Source organism: Pelophylax lessonae (assembly GCF_965119305.1).
Source record: "Pelophylax lessonae genome assembly, chromosome: 8".
Lineage (NCBI taxonomy): Eukaryota > Metazoa > Chordata > Amphibia > Anura > Ranidae > Pelophylax > Pelophylax lessonae.
Window position 1 is genome coordinate 225,939,009 of NC_138775.1, and position 17,865 is coordinate 225,956,873.

Genomic DNA, 17,865 nt, shown 5'->3' on the forward strand with positions numbered 1-17,865 from the left:
ATAAAAGTAGATTATGTGGCAGAAAGGAGCTCCTCTCAATCTGCAGATTGTCTCGCAATGCAGGGATGCTGGTTTTGTACTAAGTGGACTTCTAAAATCTGCATTTAAAATAGTATTGCTGTTTAAAATGTAAGGTCCTAGACACAAGTGTATTTTTACCTTTCCTCCTGTTTATGTTGGAGGGAGGAGAGGGTCACAAGCACAGACTGTGAAACACTAGTATTAAGACAAAAAGGTGAACTAAATTAAATAGAAAATTCTTATCTCTTGCACTGCTCTCCATCCTAATTAAGAGAAATTGACACCCAGAAACTCCTAAAATCCAACATTTGTATGATATTGGTTGATGATTTAGCGTAAAAGCACCTACCATAATGAAAATATTCACTTTGCATGGGGAAACAAATGAAAGCTGTAGCATTGTGGAATGTGCCGCAGTTCAAGGGCAGAAAATCTTGGGACCAGGTCTTAAATGCAACCCCCTCAAAAAATACAGCAAGTACATTATATTTTTGGGCTTTTTTTTATGGCTTTAAATCAAACAACATGGAATTTTTACTTCTCAGACTTGTAGCCTGAGCAGCTTGTTAGTTCAGCTTTTCCTGAAAAAAAATGTAAAGGTGAACTAACACCCAACCCCACTACTTTCCTTGCTGTACTTGCCTTCATGGGTGATGAGCTGTTAGTGCCCATGCAGGTGGAGTAGCCGCCTGGAAATTTGGAATACCAGCGGTTCTCCCTCTTCTTTCTGCAGGGCTTCTGGGATGAATCTAAGCGATTCTCTGTGCCAGTGCCGGCCAATCAAAAGTGCTCTTATCAGTCCCGGAAGCCCTGCAGAAAGACAGGGGGGGGGGGAGAGAGAAGAGTGGGGATTCTTTTTTGAAAAGGTGAATGAACACTTTAAATTCCACATCAAATAAATACATCTATTTACAACTATAGTGTTTGCACACAAGAATACACGTAACACTCTGTTTTAAAGTTTTTTTGTTTTTTTTTAATAGTTGTAAAAATCTACAAATGGTTGGATAAGGAAAGTTGTTTTAAGGGTTTGCAATATGTGAACTTAAAATGTACTATAATTGCACTAACTGCCTGTGTTTATGAAGAACCCATGGATGTCATCCTTCATATATAAATTCTTTCCAGAACTTCAAGATGGAGCAATATTATGCTGAATATGGATACATTGCATAGTTGGAATACGGCAGTTGCAGTGTGCACTAGCAGCTGAGGGAATTCACATACTGGACTTTCGGCCTACAAAGGCTGATGGGAAAATTCCAAACTTATCGTGACATTCTCCTTCCCACCACTCCTCGGACACTGCAAGAGAAAGACAATACATTTTGCTTTTCTTGTGCCAACCTAATGTTATATCCATTTTTAGTGCTGTAAATTGTTAGCTTTATTAGTCACAAAGACCATACAAAAAACAAAAGTGGGTGCAGTGTGGAGTAATATATGGCAATTAGTCAGTTTGTATGCTGCAGTTAGCATGATGAAAAACTATTACTATAGCTCACTGTGATTTGGCTTTTTGTCTTAGTATGTACCCTTATTCTTTCAGCTGCTCTTAGTATGGTCTTCAAAGTCTAGATGCAGAAAGCCAAAGAAGCTGAATACATGGATTTCCCTTGGCATCTGCAACAAAAGCTTTCATAGGACGCCTATACCATAGTGCTTTAAATGCCTTCTTTTTTGCTACTTGGTCAGGTTGCACCCAAAACTTCTGGTCAAATTGCTCACTCCTGAACCATGCTCTAAGCTTCCTCATTCGCTAGTAATTCCCTGTTGTCACCCTGTTCCATGTGCCAGGATATGAGGGCAGAATCTGTATGAAACCGAGGACTCTGGACTGGTAGCAGAGCATAAAGGTGGAAACTGAGATGACTCTGAACTAGTAGCAGTGCATAAAGGTGGCATTCACTAACCCTGTGGTAACAGGATGACAGAAGGGTGTTTTTTTTAAATGTTTTTGTCAAGTGCTGCATCAAAATACCAATGGTCTTCTGGACCAAGAGACTGAAAGGAGGCCTGATGCTTCCAAAATGCATTTAAAGGATAAGTTTACACTTAGAACATATCCATATTCCAACTATTTAGGGTGGAACATTTTACATGTTCCACCATCTGCCCATGACCGCAAACAGGGGACCTTGTCAGAATTTGAAAACAGCACAACTGTGCAGAACTCCGCCCATGTGGCCACATCATTCATTCAGATTCCTGTGAATGAATGCCTACCAGTACCATCGGCCATTGCAGCTGATGGCTTGTATTTCTCAATGACTTGTGAAGGCGCTGGTGTCCTTGTAGTTTATTGACCTACCTGTTCTCAAGTAACTGCTTGCCCGTATGATATATGGGAAGACAGCTATCCTGAAAGTCTGCAGGAGCCTGAAGTTGCATCAGCGATCTGCTGATCACAGGTGCAATGCTTTGCAGGTTCCTTAGAAAAAAGAATGCATTTTTTTACCTGCAAAAAATCTGCATTTATTTTTTTTTCAAAAGGTGAACTTCTCCTTTAAGAACCCATTCACACCGATGCATTTTCACATGTGCTAAAGCATCTGCAGAGGTTTGCCTTTGGTTTCATGGTGCTAGTTAACATCTGGGCAGTGCACATACCATATAATGCAAAAGAAAATTTCATGTGATAGATTAAAGCATCCACACACCTTGGCTGCTAGATGTTAAATTGGTGTCTCTCTTGCTCTGTATTTCTCTTTCTCTCTTCTGATGGTGGAGACTACCTGTATTGTCCCCAAGCTTGCCAGACTGCCTGTGCACTAACATCCCACTCAGGTTGGAGCCGCTGTACTAACAATCCGATATTAGTACAGCGATCTCCCCTGCTGTTTTTGTGTTCTGACAGAGGCACTCCCGATTTGGCTGAGTCCTGATCGGCAGCCGCTCAGCAAACCTTTTTCAGTCATGCCCCTTTAACAAAAGCCGGCCGGCTTCTGTTTGACTGCAGTACACACAGGCCAATTGTACTAGGCTTAATGCTATACTTTTACCAGCCAGGCTATAGACAATGCAGGGGGTTCTCTAGTGTCCGAGGAGGCAAGTTGCAGCGGTCTATAGATTTGATTGGCCCAGGTAAATATCACTTACCTTTATTCAATACTTTTATTGCATCTCCTTTTTTAAATGGTAGATCTTCTGGTTGGGAGGCCTCGTAATCGAAGAGGGCTGTTACAGTCATCTCTGCCTTTTCTGCTGACTGAACAAGATTTTCTGTATTCTCCATTCTTACCAGAGGCTCTTCTGCCTAGGTGTCAAAGACAATCATTTCAGCTACAGAAACTTGTCAGCAAGGTGCACTCTCAAACATAAATTTATGCTCCCATGCTTCTGTCCTAAAAAATTCTTTCCTTTTCAACCCAATATGTAGTAGAAATGGCCAGAAATCTAAATGCACATAATAGTTTTAGGCCCTGTGTGGGATCAGCTGAGATTCATTCCATGTATGGGCAGGCTGATTTTTACCCTAGTCGATCCATTGATATCGGTAATTGTGTTCTGCCAGGAAGACTCTCCGCTGGCAGAACACAAGAGCGTTGCGGGAGGCTTTTTCCCATCAACACTTACTGTGTTGATGGGGGAAATCGAGCAATTTTCTTTCCTTCCACCCGTGGTGGAAAGAGACAATCGTGTCATCGATGGAACTGCCTTAGGCTCAGTTCACACTACTGCAATATGATTTTGCCGCAATTATGTAGTGCGACTTTGCTGCAGTTTTGTATATTCTAAGGGGCCAAGTCACACTGTATATTGCATCAAAGTAGCACAGGGACCTTTTCCAAAATCGCACCATGCTGAGAACGGGCACCATTAAATGTAATGTGATTTTCCTTGTCATGCGATTCTGTGTGACTGAAGCTGAGTCATCAAATTTGCACTAGTGTGAACCAGCACCTAATGGCTGTATCTGTATCTTTGGATGTGAAAATGAATATAGTACTTTTAATTGTCATTTTAAAATACAATGTGCCAGTAAGAAATGTTTTTAGGTTATAGATCTTTTCATTGTGGCAGAACAGAGGAAATAATGAAATACTCATGCTTTTTTTTGTTTTAGTCCAGGGCTACACTTGCAGTTTTAATATCTTTCTATGCTGGCTGATAGTTGATAGGCAACAGCTACACAGGAGATATTTATTAGCTCAATTCTGCTACTAAATTTGCTAGTGAGTTAAAGGAAAATTCCAGGCTATTACTAACTAAGCCTAAAACTGTTCCCACCCCTTATCTAACACTTATAACAACTACCTAGTAGAAGGAAGATTCATATAATTACCTATTTAGAGGGTGCTCCAATCAGATTACGTGATCGGCTCCCAGCAGCCAGCTTCAGGGGAGAGGAGGGACAGTCTACCACGGATGCCCCATAATAGTCCTATGAGTTACGTCAGCACCCAGGCATTCCATCCATTGTCTGAAATCTCTCCTCTCCCCTGAAGCCAGCCACAGGTGAGATCACGTGACCAGAGCGCCCGGAGAATAGGTAGGTATATGCATCTTCTGTTTACAGGGTAGTTAGCATAGGTGTTAGAAGGGGGGTGGGAGCAGCTTTAAAGGCTACATTTACCTTTTGGATGTTTAGGCTTCATGTACATGGGACGTTTAAAGACTTATTTGGAACGCTGGAACTTGACTAGCTCCTTGGCTAGTAAACAATGTTTAAAAACGTCCATTTTGCCACTTTTACATGCCGCGTTTAGCGCCAGTCATGAGCGTTTTCGTTTGGAAGCGTTTTTTGCAGATAACAGATTGTACTGATCAGTATACCCTCCCAAATGCCTGGAATAATCTTTCTCTCTTCCATATTGCAAATGGTCAGAAATGTTTCCTCATTAAAGACGCCTGTAAACAAAAATGCTTATAAACGCGATTTACTATGTTTTTCGACATGCTTGAACGATGTTACAACCATTTGGTGTTTCAAATGCCTCTAAACGACTATAAACAACTCTGTGTACATGGACAGATAAGATGACACAGAGGAGAGTTCAGGGGCTGCTGAAAAAAAAAGCCCAACTGCTCCTAAACGTCCATTTATCAGCAGCAGTGTACATGAGGCCTTAGGGTGTAACACGCTCCAGCACCTGTCCTCATTTTCCCCTGTGACAGCAGGGTGGGGATCTTCTCCCCGCACTCGTGGTCAGTCATTCGCAGGAATTTGTGAATGAATTACAAGTCTGTCAGACAGATTGTAGTTCTCAATGAACTGTTAGGGTGTTGGTGAGCGCTCTTGTAGTTTGACACTTTGTAGTTTGACAGCTTTCAATCGGCCTGTACTAAGGTACGGGCAGAAATTATAGCAAATGTGTCTGCAGGAGTCTGACCTTGCAACCATGATCTACGATCATGGGTGCAATGCTTTGCAGGTTCCTGAGCGAGAAAAACCTGCAAAATTATGCACACTTATTTTTATTTTTTTCTTTCAAAAGGTGATCTTGTCCTTTATCCACTTGACCTCTGGAAGATTTACCCCCCTTCATGACCAGGCCATTTTTTGCAATATGGCACTATGTTACTTTAACTGATAATTGCACGGTCACCCATTTGTTACCCAAATAAAATTTGTAATTTCTCTTTCGTTCATTGACAGACACAGCTCCTGAACTTCATAACTGTTTGGTTGTACTGCTCCCCTACAGGAGTAGGACACTAGGCAGGACACAAGGCAGAAAAAGTATCTGGCTACGCCTATGGGCAGTCCCAGGGGGTATACTCCCTCTCCCTGCTATAGGTACTCCGTCAGGAGTAAGGACCTAGTTCTTTGCTGGGATCTCTGATCCTGACAAATTTTCTTGAAATATTTTTTCTCCTTTTTTTTTTTTCCTGTGAGTTCTACAATCAACTGCCGGACTGGGCAACAAGCTGAATAATCTAGATCCAGAGAGCGCGCGTGCAAACCTCAGCTTCGTGGTAGGTGAGTCGTGACATAGCCCCACTGGACGGGGGGGGGTGGCCTGTAAGTTAAACGCCTCGCGAGGTCGCATACGACTGAGTCACAGCGTTCCTTGCAGACAGCCCCCCCCCCCCCATTTTGATGGAGCGGTCCCATCTGGTTCCTTGTATGGTGAGTAGCTGTACCCCCCTCTCCCCATGGAGAGTTTTGGGCAGGGAGCTATGCTGAAAAAGGGGTGAGGGGGTGCGCCGCTGGTGACCGGACAATCAGCTGTGTGGGAGTGTTGAAAATGGCGGTGGCCATGACAGTGGAGCCCTGCGGGTGGCGATTTTGGCGGTGGGAGCCCCTCCTCATTCCCTGGTGCTGACTCCTGGATCCTTTCACTTCCTAATCGCCGCACGTGGAGTGCAGACTATCCTGGTGGCTGCAGGTACCTGTTTCTGCTGGGTGGTGAGTCTGGTGAGGATTACTTAGGGCTGGTGACTGGGTGGTGCTGCCAGCATGGTGGGGGTTGTCCCTTTGCAGGGTTTTACACTTTTTGTGGGTTCCCCCGATGACTCATGGAGTCTCTGAGGCTGCGGGGCCCTCTGGGTCCCAACCATCCATCGATGCACTGACGGCAGTCCTGGAGCCCTTTGTGTCCCAGGTCTTCAGGCTAGCAAAAAGCAACCCCCCCTCCGCCTTCCCGTCTCATCAGATCCTGAATCTGATTCAGCCGCTGCGGACGTATGTCACCGTGCGCCCAGAATCCTCAGATAGCGAGGACGATTTGCCCACATCTACAACCACGCGTGAAAAGGCGCTGGTGAAAACACTGATGACTGACTGTATCTGTGCGTGAGACCTCAAAGACTAAGGACGCAGCTGCAACGGAGGCGCAGGTTCCCTTTGTCACTCACACGCCATCAAGAGCTGCAAAGCTGTTCCCTTTCCCAGCTTATTTTGACAGACTTGTCACTAAAGAGTGGGGATGACCAAAGTGCCCCTGTGGGGTTCCTAAATGTTTTACTAGGCGTTACCCCTATGAGGAGTCCCTTATTAAGAAGTGGACTGTTCCACCGGTGGTGGACCCTCTGGTTTTCAGATTGAATAAGGCATCCATGATTCAGGTTGAAGAGTCCCCCACCTTTTAAGGATTCGGCTGACAGCCCGCAATATGTGCACTCTGGCTGGTTTCGTCACTGAGGCCAGTATTCCTTATTGTCCTGGTGTCGCAAACTCTCTGACTGAGTGGGCTACGCTTTTAGGCTGTAACCTAGAGGGAGAACAGCTCCCCTCTGCCTTTGCTGAGCTGGTGGACCAGCTGGTTCAGGGGCTGCAGTTTATCTGTGATGCCTCTGTGGATGCGGCTCCCCTAGTGGCTCGGCTCTGTTTTGGCAGTGGTCCTTCAGCGTGTCTTTTGGCTTAAATGCTGGTCTGCGGATCAGACTTCTAAAAAGGCCTGGACTCTAAACTTTCAAGGGGATCGGGGGGGACGTCTTCAGTGGTTTCCAGACCGTGGACTTCCTTGGTAAAAGACAAGTGGGTCCAAGAAGTTATTCAGTCTGGCTACAAGATCGACGAGTTTCGCTCTTGTCCCCCGGCAAGGTTCTTTCCTTCCAACTTGCGCTTGTCCCTGGACCGCTAACAGGGTCTGTGTGGGGCTGTGTAAAACTTGTTGCTTCAAGGGGTGATTGCTCTGGCTCCGACTTTGGAACGGTTTCATGGTTTTTACTCAAACCTGTTTACAGGTCCCAGGAAGGAAGGCAAGGTGTGTCCAATCCTGGACCTCAAGGTGTGGAACTACTTTGAGGGTGCAGAAGTTCAGGATGGAGTCCATTCGCACGGTGGAGGCATCCCTGCATTAGGGGGATTTTCTTGCCTCTATCGACATCAAGGATGCTTACCTTCACATTCCAATATAAGCCGGTCACCAGCGCTTCCTCTGCTTTGTCGTTGGAGAGGAGCATTATCAGTTTATGGCGTTACCCTTTGGTCTTGCCTCTGCGCCCATCTGGGGCGACTGGTCGCCGATGTTTCCTTGGAAGCTTCCTCTCGGGGAGGATCTGCTGTCCCAAGGACCAATCTTCCATCCTGCTTTACAGTCGCTGGCTTTGACGGCTTGGCTGTTGAACGCCAGGTGCTGATGGATAGAGGTTTAACTGAGACAGTGATTCCAGCTCAGTTAAAAGCTAGGAAATCTACTCTTAGGAAGATATACCGCCGTATGTGGAAGACGTGCATTGCGTGGTGAGAGTCTATTGGGGTTGATCCTCGCTCCTTCTCGGTGGCTCGGATTTTGACCTTCGTTCAACGGGGGGTTGAACAAATTGGCCTTGACGGTCTTCTTCCAATGGCTCTTTGCCACAGACTCCCTGGTGCGTACCTTTCTTCAGGGTGTCTGACATTTGGTTCCTCCAGTGCGGTTTCCGTTGCCACCTTGGGACCTCAATTTGGTGCTTTTGGTCCTCCAGAAGCCTCCTTTTGAGAATCTTCAGGAGATTCCCTTGCTTACACTGTCTCAGAAGGTGGCCTTTTTGGTGGTGATCACCTCTGCATGCAAGGTGTTGGAATTAGTGGCGTTATCCTGTCGTTCACCTTACTTGGTGATTCAGAGAGAGGTGGTTCTTTGTCCCTGTCTGTCGTTCCTCCCAAAGGTTGTCTGATTTTCATTTGAATGAAGACATTGTGTTGCCTTCCCTGTGTCCCAGGCCAAAACATCCAAAGGAAATTGCATTGCATGCCTTGGATGTGGTCTGGGCAATTAGGGTGTATCTGGCAGCCACTGAGTCTTTTAGGAAGTCAGACGCACTATTTGTGCTAACGGATGTGCGGGCATCTGTGAATGCTTCTTTTGCCGCAGGGTTTTGCAGGCTGCTGTTTAGAGCATTGGTCCTCAACCCTGGTCCTCGGGGCCCACTAACAGGCTAGGTTTGCAAGATAACTGAAATACATCCCAGGTGAATATAAATTGCTGCTCAGTGATTGCAGTACTGTAGTCTGCATCTCTCCAAGGTAATACCTAAAATCTGGCCTGTTAGTGGGCCCTGAGGACTGGAGTTGAGGACCACTGGTTTAGAGGATTTGATCCTCTTTGAGGGTGTATTGTTTTTTTTAGGTGGGCTCCAGTTGTTTTGGTTGAGCTCCTGTTGCTTGGTTGGCTGTTTAGCCTTGGAATTTTTTTGCTGTTCACACCCATCATGTTTAACACTGCTTTGGGACGTCCCAAAGGTTATGAAGATCAGGAGCTCTGTCCGTCAATGGACGAAAGAGAAAATTGGATTTTTGACTTACCAAAAAATCAATTTCTCTGATGTTCATTGATGAATACAGCACCCACCCCTCTGTGGAGTTGTAATTCTTCTGACACTGCTTGTAACAAAATGGAGTACCTATAGCAAGGAGAAGGAGTATACCTATAGCAAGGAGGAGTATTCCCCCTGGGACTGCACATAGGCGTAGCCGGTTTATTTTTCTGCCTAGTGTCCTACTCCGCTAGGGGGCAGTATAGCCCAATGGTTATGAAGATCAGGAGCTGTGTACGTCAATTATCGTCAAAAAAATGGATTTTAAGGTAAGTCAAAAATCCAAATTTTTTTCCCCCACAAATGGAGCTTTCTTTTGGTAGTGTTTGATCGCCACTGCATTTTTTTTTTTTTTTTTTTTTTTTTTTTTTTTATTATAAAACGCATACAATAAAAAAATGTAAAAATCGAATTTCTTCATTCTGCTACATATTTTTGGTAAAAAAAAAAACAATAAGCGTATATTGATTGGTTTGTGCAAAATATTATAGGGTCTACAAACTATGGGATCTATACTGGATTTTTTTTTTTTTTATACAAGTAATGGTGGCGATCAGCGACTTATAGCAGAGCTGCGATATTGCAGCGGACATCCTGACACTTAGTGTCACTGGTTCCCACAAATACAGTGATTATGGCTAAAAATAAGCACTGTCACTGTACTAATGACACTGGGAAGAGGTTAAACAGCAAGGGCGAGCAAAGGGTTAAATGTGTGCCTAACCAGTGTTTGTGTACACTATGTGCAGCACTTTTTTCAAGGTAAGTGATGGATATTATTCCCTTTGCAGGGAATCAAAATCCATCACTTCCCTGCTGATAGGACAGAGCTCTGTCCTGTCTCTCTGCTCGCCATTCCATGGGTACCGATGGGCATCTATTGGCCAGCAAACGCTGATAGGCTTGTGCTGTGCCTGATCTCACAGCATAGCCGAGTCGCTGGTGCTGCCTACCCGAAAGTGCCAGATCACCTATTAGGTACGTGATCTGGCACAGAAGAGCCGCTCTGCCGGCATACATCTAAGTGATGGGGTTGGCAAGTATTTAAGCTTGGCCCTTGCCTGGAGTTCTCAATGCTAAGTCTAGCAAATTACCACTGAACAAATGTCTTCCTTTGGAGCAGACTACACAAATAGCATTTAGTGGTGATCATTCTCGCACCTTTCTTCATGTGTAAATGACCGCCACAGGATGCTACTGCATGATACCCATGTACCACAATAGGACACACACACAATCATTCTTACATTTACATCTGTGCACTTGAGTTTTAGGCAATTGTCTGTACTGAGCTCCCATGCTCTTTCCACATTATCTGTAGTTAGCGGTACATCCGTTTCTCCATCTCTGAAACTAAACATATGACAGCTTGGTTTACTAATCCTTTGCATCACAACTTACACATATTATTGGTTTTGGTGTAAAATGTCATTCATTAATTAAAGAATATGCTTGGTAGTAAAATGTTTCCTTGATGAAAGACAAGCCATATGCAGCACAAGGCAAAAAATGTATATTCCTCATGCTTGCTGCACTGTTAGTGCCAGCTTTTAGCTATCTAAACCATTCAGCATTGTACCAGGCAATGTCTACCATACTACACAGCATTTCATATGTTAGGATTTGTCAACATGACTGAATCTCTGTGTATTACAGAAACCGCACTCAGTTTCTAAGCCCTACTGCTTTTAGGAGCTGAAGCTCTGAACTCTCGTGTGATTATGAAGTCATATGGGAAGTATGCAGCTATTATATCATCCTTATGTTTATTCTTGGGAAATTCCACGTCTTGTATGGTTGTACAGTGTTCTATAATAATTTCTTGTGTTTACCTTGCACGCTTTTCCCACTAGGTCTACACTTATTCTATATTGCCAAAAGTATTGGGACACCTGCCTTTACACGCACATGAACTTTAATGGCATCCCAGTCTTAGTCCGTAGGCTTCAGTATTGAGTTGGCCCACCCTTTGCAGCTATAAAAGCTTCAACCCTCCTGGGAAGGCTGTCCACAAGGTTTAGGAGTGTCTTTGGGAATGTTTGACTATTCTTCCAAAAGTGCATTTGTGATGTCGGGCACTGATGTTGGACGAGAAGGCTTGGCTCGCAGTCTCCGCTCGAATTCATCCCAAAGGTGTTCTATTTGGTTGAGGTCAGGACTCTGTGCATGCCAGTCAAGTTCCCCCACCCCAAACTCACTCATCCGTGTCTTTATGGACCTTGTTTGTGCACTGGTGCTCAGTCATGTTGGAACAGGAGGGGCCCATCCCCAAAGTGTTCTCACAAAGTTGGGAGCATGAAATTATCAAAAATGTCTTGGTATGCTGATGCCTTAAGATTTCCATTCACTTGAACTAAGGGCCAAGCCCAACCCCTGAAAAACAACCCCACGCCATATCCCCCCCCCCCCTCCTCCATCAAATGATTTAGACCAGTGCACAAAACAAGGTCCATAAAGACCTGGATGAGCAAGTTTGGGGTGGAGGAACTTGACTGGACTGCAGAGTCCTGACCTCAACCCGATTGAACACCTTTGGGGTTCTTGTCCAACATCAGTGCCTGACCTCACAAATGCGCTTATAGAAGAATGGTCAAACATTCCCAAAGACACACTCCTAAACCTTGTGGACAACCTTCCCAGAAGGTGGTATAGCTGCAAAGGGTGGGCCAACTAAATATTGAACCCTACAGACAAAGGCTGGCCATACACTATACAATTTTCTTATTCAATTTCCTTTAGATTTACCTTAAACTATGTAGTGCAAGGGCCTGCCTGATTGCATACAAATTGAAAGTGTTTAGGTTTGACCCTATATTACATGGTTTTGGTAAATCTAAAGGAAAGTTGAACAAGAAAATTGTATAGTGTATGGCCAGCCTAAGACTGGGATGACCATAAAGTTCATGTGTGAAAGGTAGGTGTCCTAATACTTTTGACAATATAGTGTATGTATAGGATAATCAATCTCCCGCACATGTTAATACTTTAAACAAACTATTTATACAAAAGAGCATTGAAAAGTAAAACTCCTCTAAACTGATTTTTTTTTTTTCATGCCATGTAAAACTTTCCAATAATTCAAGCCTCCTAGTGATCCTTTTGTTAGCTGGGTTATTTAGAAAGACTTATTGCAATTCTGATGCATTCATGCTCAATAATAATTGTGAGTATTTATGTGTGTGATTGCCTTATAATGAACCTTGATCGTGTTTTTTTTTTTTAAATAAATATTCGTCAGTTTGATCCTTTTACTGTTCTGTAATAAGAACTTACGTGAGTATGACGGCACAAGGAGTCATCTTCAGTTTACTGCTGACAAGAATCAGCAGATCTCCGTAGGAAAGCTTGTGAGATACCTGTATAGCTACTGTGTACTTGTAATACACTTTTACAAGATATGACGGTGCAGTTGCAGCTTTTTCCTATAAACAAAGCGTAAAGTTAGTTAAGAATCTACAAAGACTTAACCTACCTTTTTAGTTAAAAAAAATAGGCACAATGGAAATTGCTTGCCTGCAGTGGGATGATGTCCCTTTTGGTGTTATGTCCTCGTTTAGCAGAAACCTTACTCCCCTCGATGACCCCCCCCCCCCCCCCTTCGCCCCTGCCGCCATAATCGTCTGATGTAATTTTGCAAATAAATCTTCATAAACAGGCCAAAATGTATTCTACTACATTTTTTTTTGTGAAAATAACCATATAAGTCAGTGTATATTCTTTAGTCTGTAGAAAAGTTAGTCCATAAACTATATATCTGAAAATCAATCAATCCTGATGGCCTATCTCATTTCATTGGTCTCAAACGCCGGGACAGTACAAATATCCCCTAAACTACTCATTTTTGGAAAGTAGACAGTCCAAGGTAATTACTAAGAGGCATGGTGAGTTTTTTTAAGTTGTAACTTTTTGTCCCAGTGAATTTCACTGGTATATTAGCAACCACTTATTCTCATTCAGTGTGTTTTGTTGTGATTGCCCACAGCTAATCACATGGTACAGATGGGCTGTAATTGGCCCTGTCTGTACCATGTGATCAATCACAGCAACACAATTGTACACAATGGATGGCATGTGTGTACGCCATCCCTTGTTTACAATTGTCATGTGATCTGCTGTTCTGTTCATTGCACTGTGCTGTTGGTCACAGCGATCACATGGTGGGCTAGTACATTGATCAGTCATCGTCTGTGTTCGGCGCACACAGGTGTGGTCTGGGAGGGTGTCACTTGACATCCACCTGGACCACCTAGCCATAATTTTCTATAGGCCAGGCAGAAATTGGGTAAACTACACAGTTATTTGTTGTAAATAAATGGATAATGGCTAATAATAATTGTGGAAACAGGAGTGCGCTGAAAGGTATAAAACGCATACTCCTCTGACCCAAATACATTTCTGCAGTAATTTGGTTCTTCCAGAAAGAGAGAGAGAATTTTTTTTTTAGATCTCGGAACAGATTACAAAGTCTGACAGGGCACTTGTAAAATGTAATACAATGATCATAAGCCTCCAGAGTACCCAGTTTCTCTTTCGTTCACTGATGGACACAGCTCCTTATCTTCTTGACCATTGGGTTATACTGCCCCCTACAAGAGTAGGACACTAGGCAGGAAAAAGCTGGACTACGCCTATGGGACAGTCCCAGGGGGTATACTCCCACTCACAGCTATGGGCATTCAGTTTTTTTCTGCCTAGTCAGAAGGACCTAGTTCCTTGCTGGGGACTCTGGTCCTGGCAATTTTTTCTTTTTAAATGTAATATCTTTCATTTGTTCCTGTGGGAATCTACTATCAACTGCCGGACTGTATGACAGACTGGATAATCTAGATCCAGAGGGTCCCCCCAGTCTGGCCAGGGAGCACACGCAGGCCTCAGCTCCCCGCTAGTTCGGCCGCGACATAGCCCCACCTGGATGGGGGCTGTCCTGCGAGTTAAATGCCTCGCAAGGGGGCATACGACAACGTTCCTCCTGGCCGACAGCCACCCTATTCCGATAGTGCGGTGGTCTGTTAGGAGCGGTGCCCACCCTGTTCCTGGTATGGTAAGTAGCTGTCCCCCCTCTTATCCTGGAGGTTTTTTGGGTGGACGTGGGCCCCTCTCTGGGACGCTCAGACCCCCGGGGTTTCCCTCCTTCTCGGTGGCCCTTTCTGGACTTGTTACCTCCCATCTGCCCACACCCTCCCCTCCCATAGGGTGGCCATACCTTTTAGGTCAGTCTGGGGTGTCGAGGTGGTGATGGGGGTGGGGAGGGAGCATGCTGCCGGCAACCGGACGATTGACCTGATCATCAACCTTTGGGTGGGGGCTCCTGCCAGGGCCCCCATTTCTGCTGAAATACTGTTCGGTGTATACACACTTTGTGTGGGTCCCCATCTTCTCTAATGGAGTCCCTGGAACACATTTCCCCACATGATCCCCTCTGAGGCTGCCGGGCCCTCCAGGTCCCAACAATCCCTGACTGCACTGACGGCGGTCCTGGAGTCCTTAGTGTCCAAGGTAGATTGGGTCCTGGGAAAATGGGCTAGCAAAAAGCGTCCCCTGCCTTCACCTGTCTCATCAGATCCTGAATCGGATTCGGCTGCCGCAGATGCGAGTTACCCTTATGGGTCTGCGTCTACGCACCCTGCGTGCTCAGATAATGAGGATGATTCATCTGCTCCTGTAGCCGCACATGAAAAGGCGCTGGTGGATGTGCGGATTGTGTCAGTGCGTGAAACTTAAAAAATTGAGGATTTGGCTGATGCTGCATCAGGCGCCTGTCCCTTTTTGGCACCCACAGGCCCTCCAAGGGGGCGAGTGTGTTTCCCTTTCCCGTCTACTTTGCTAATATTGTCACTAAACAGTGGGGTTGTCCAAAACACACTTTTGCGGTCTCTAAGCGTTTTGCGAGGTGGTATCCTTATGAGGATTCCCTGCTAAAAAAGTGGGCGGTCCCACCTGTAGTGGACTCGCCGGTTTCCAGGTTAAATAAAGCCACCTTAATTCCGGTTGAGGAGTCCCCAGCCTTTAAAAATCCAGCTGATAGAAGGTCGGAGGCTCTGACCTGCCATATATTCACTGTGGTTGGTTCAGAACTTAGGCCAGTATTTACTATTTCCCTGGTGTCCCAATCTCTGACCGAGTGGACTAAACTTTTACTCCGGGACCTGGAGCGGAAACGGCTTCCCCCTGCCTTTGCGGAGCTGGCGGATCAATTGGTCCAGGGGCAACAGTTTCTGTGATGCCTCTTTGGATGCGACTCCTTTGATTTCCAGATTGTCTGTCTCAGCAGTGGTCCTTCGGCATATTATCTGGCTGAAATGCTGGTCTGCAGATCAGACTTCTTCTTAGAAGGCCTTATCTGATCTCCCATTTGTTGGGAGGTCGCCTCTTTGGAGCTTCCTTAGATTATATCATTAAGGGCCTCACAGGGGGGAGAAGTACTCTTCTTCCGCAGGCTTCCAAGGGCAAGGAGCTCCATCGTAGACCATTCTTCTTGGCTCATAAGAGGCCTTTTCGTTCCTCTCAAGACAAGGGATCTAAACCCTTCAGAGCCTCTACCGGAGGTTCCAGGAGGACCTGGTCTGGTAAGTCATGAGCAGGCTCTTCCAGACCTGCGGACAAGGCTTCCTCTGCATGAAGGGGTGACTTCACCGGTATCTGAGGTGGGGGGACGTCTTCGTCGGTTTCCTGATCCGTGTACCTCCCTGGTAAAGGACAAGTGGGTCCACAAAGTCATTCGGTCCGGCTCCAAGATTGAGTTTTGGTCTTATCCTCCGGAAAGGTTCTTCCTTTCCAACCTGCGCTTGTCCTCCGATCGCTTGCGGAGTCTCTTTGGGGAAGTGCAAGACTTGTTACTTCAAGGGGTGATTGTCCCAGTTCCAACTTCGGAGCATTTTCAGGGGTTTTACTCAAACCTATTTACAGTTACCAGGAAGGAAGGCAAGGTACGTCCAATTCTGGACCTCAAGGGGCTAAACTGCTTTGTGCGGGTACAGAAGTTCTTAATGGAGTCCATTCGCACGGTATTGGCATCCCTACATCAGGGGAATTTTCTCGCTTCTATCAACATTAAGGACGCCTACCTTGACATTCCAATATGTGCCAGTCTTCTGCCCTTCCTTAGATTTGCCGTTGGCGAGGAGCATTATCAGTTTGTGGCGTTACCCTTTGGTGTCACCTCCGCTCCTTGGGTCTTCACAAAAGTGTTGGCCCCCGGAACTAGCATTGTTGTGTCAGCGAGGGATCACAGTACTGGGGTACCTGGAAGATCATCTTCTGCGAGCAGAGTCTCCGACTACTCTGATGGACAACTTGGAGATTACTCTGCGAACTCTGAGGAAGTTTGGTTAGATACTGAACCTCCAGAAGTCTGCTCTGGTTCCAACCCGCAAGACTGGCAGTCTGGACTCTTCCAGAGTCAGGCCCAGATAGTCCAATCAATGTACTGGAACTCGGAGTGATCAAACTTTGTCTAGATCATTGGACAATTCGTCTTAAGGGGTGTCTGGTACGAATTCAATCGGACAATGCCATGGCCTATATCAATTACCAAGGGGGCACAAGAAGTGTTTTGGCGGCTCGGGAAGTAGCTGGCATTATAAGGTGGGCAAAACGATTTGTTCCAGCCCCCTCTGCTGTACACATTCCAAGGGTGGAAAATTGGCAAGCGAATTACCTCAGTCGACAGATGTTGGCCCAGGGGGAATGTTCACTTCATCTGGAGGTGTTTCATCAGTTGTGTCTCCAGTAGGGTACTCCCAAGGTGGACCTGTTGGCCTCCCGTCTCAACAGGAAGGTACAGAGGTTTGTGGCATGGTCTCAGGATCCTCTGGCCGACGCCACAGACGCATTTATGGCTCTTTGGAGTCAGTATGGTCTGATTTAAGCCTTTCCCTCTCCCCCCCCCCCCCTCAAACTTCTTCCAAGACTCCTGCTTGGGATCAATGCAGAAGGGATTCCGGTCATTCTAGTGGCTCCAGAGTGGCCTCGCCAGTCTTGGTACGCCGATATGGTGCGGATGGTCACCGATGCTCCTTGGAGACTTCCTCTTAGGGAAGAGCTGCTGTCCCAAGGGCCAATCTTCCATCATGCTTTACAGTCGCTGGCTTTAACGGCTTGGCTGTTGAAAGCCAGGTGCTGACGGATAGAGGTTTGTCAGAATCGGTGATTCCTATGCTGTTAAAGGCTAGAAAATCTACCTTTAGGAAGCTCTACCATTGTACTTGGAAGACGCGTTGTGGGTCTCTTGGGGTTCAGTCTCGCGCCTTTTTGGTGGCTCTGATATTGGCTTTCCTTCAATGGGGGGTTGAGCAGCACCTTGCTTTGAGTACCATCAAGGGCCAGGTTTTGGTCTTAGGGGTTTTTTTCAACGTCCATTTGTGCGTACCTTTAGCCAAGGAGTTCGACTCTTGGCTCCTCCAGTGCGATCTCCATTGCCGCCATGGGACCTCAATTTGGGGCTGTCAGTTCTTCAGAAACCTCCCTTCGAAAAGCTATGGGAGGTTCCCCTGCTTATGTTGTCCCAGAATGTGGCATTTTTGGTGGCTATTACTTATGCGCAGGGTGTCGGAGCTGGCGGCGTTGTCTTGGCGTTCACTTTACCCGGTGGTTCACAGACATAAAGTGGTTCTTCGCCCCTGTCTGTCGTTCCTTCCAAAGGTCGTCTCTGATTTCCAT

At 45.7% G+C, this 17,865-nt stretch overlaps 1 protein-coding gene across 1 annotated transcript in view; it reads right to left on the reverse strand.

Annotated features, from left to right (window-relative positions):
• Window positions 1-1,181: 1,181 nt before the first annotated feature.
• NCF2 (neutrophil cytosolic factor 2) overlaps window positions 1,182-17,865 on the reverse strand; it is a 73,063-nt gene continuing 56,379 nt past the window's right edge. The window contains exons 12-15 of the mRNA XM_082265529.1: window positions 12,481-12,629; window positions 10,455-10,560; window positions 3,121-3,277; window positions 1,182-1,326 (exon numbers count right to left, since the gene is read on the reverse strand). Coding sequence (XP_082121655.1) covers window positions 1,241-1,326; window positions 3,121-3,277; window positions 10,455-10,560; window positions 12,481-12,629 — 498 coding nt within the window. The 3' untranslated portion in view covers window positions 1,182-1,240. The remainder of the gene's footprint in view (window positions 1,327-3,120; window positions 3,278-10,454; window positions 10,561-12,480; window positions 12,630-17,865) is intronic.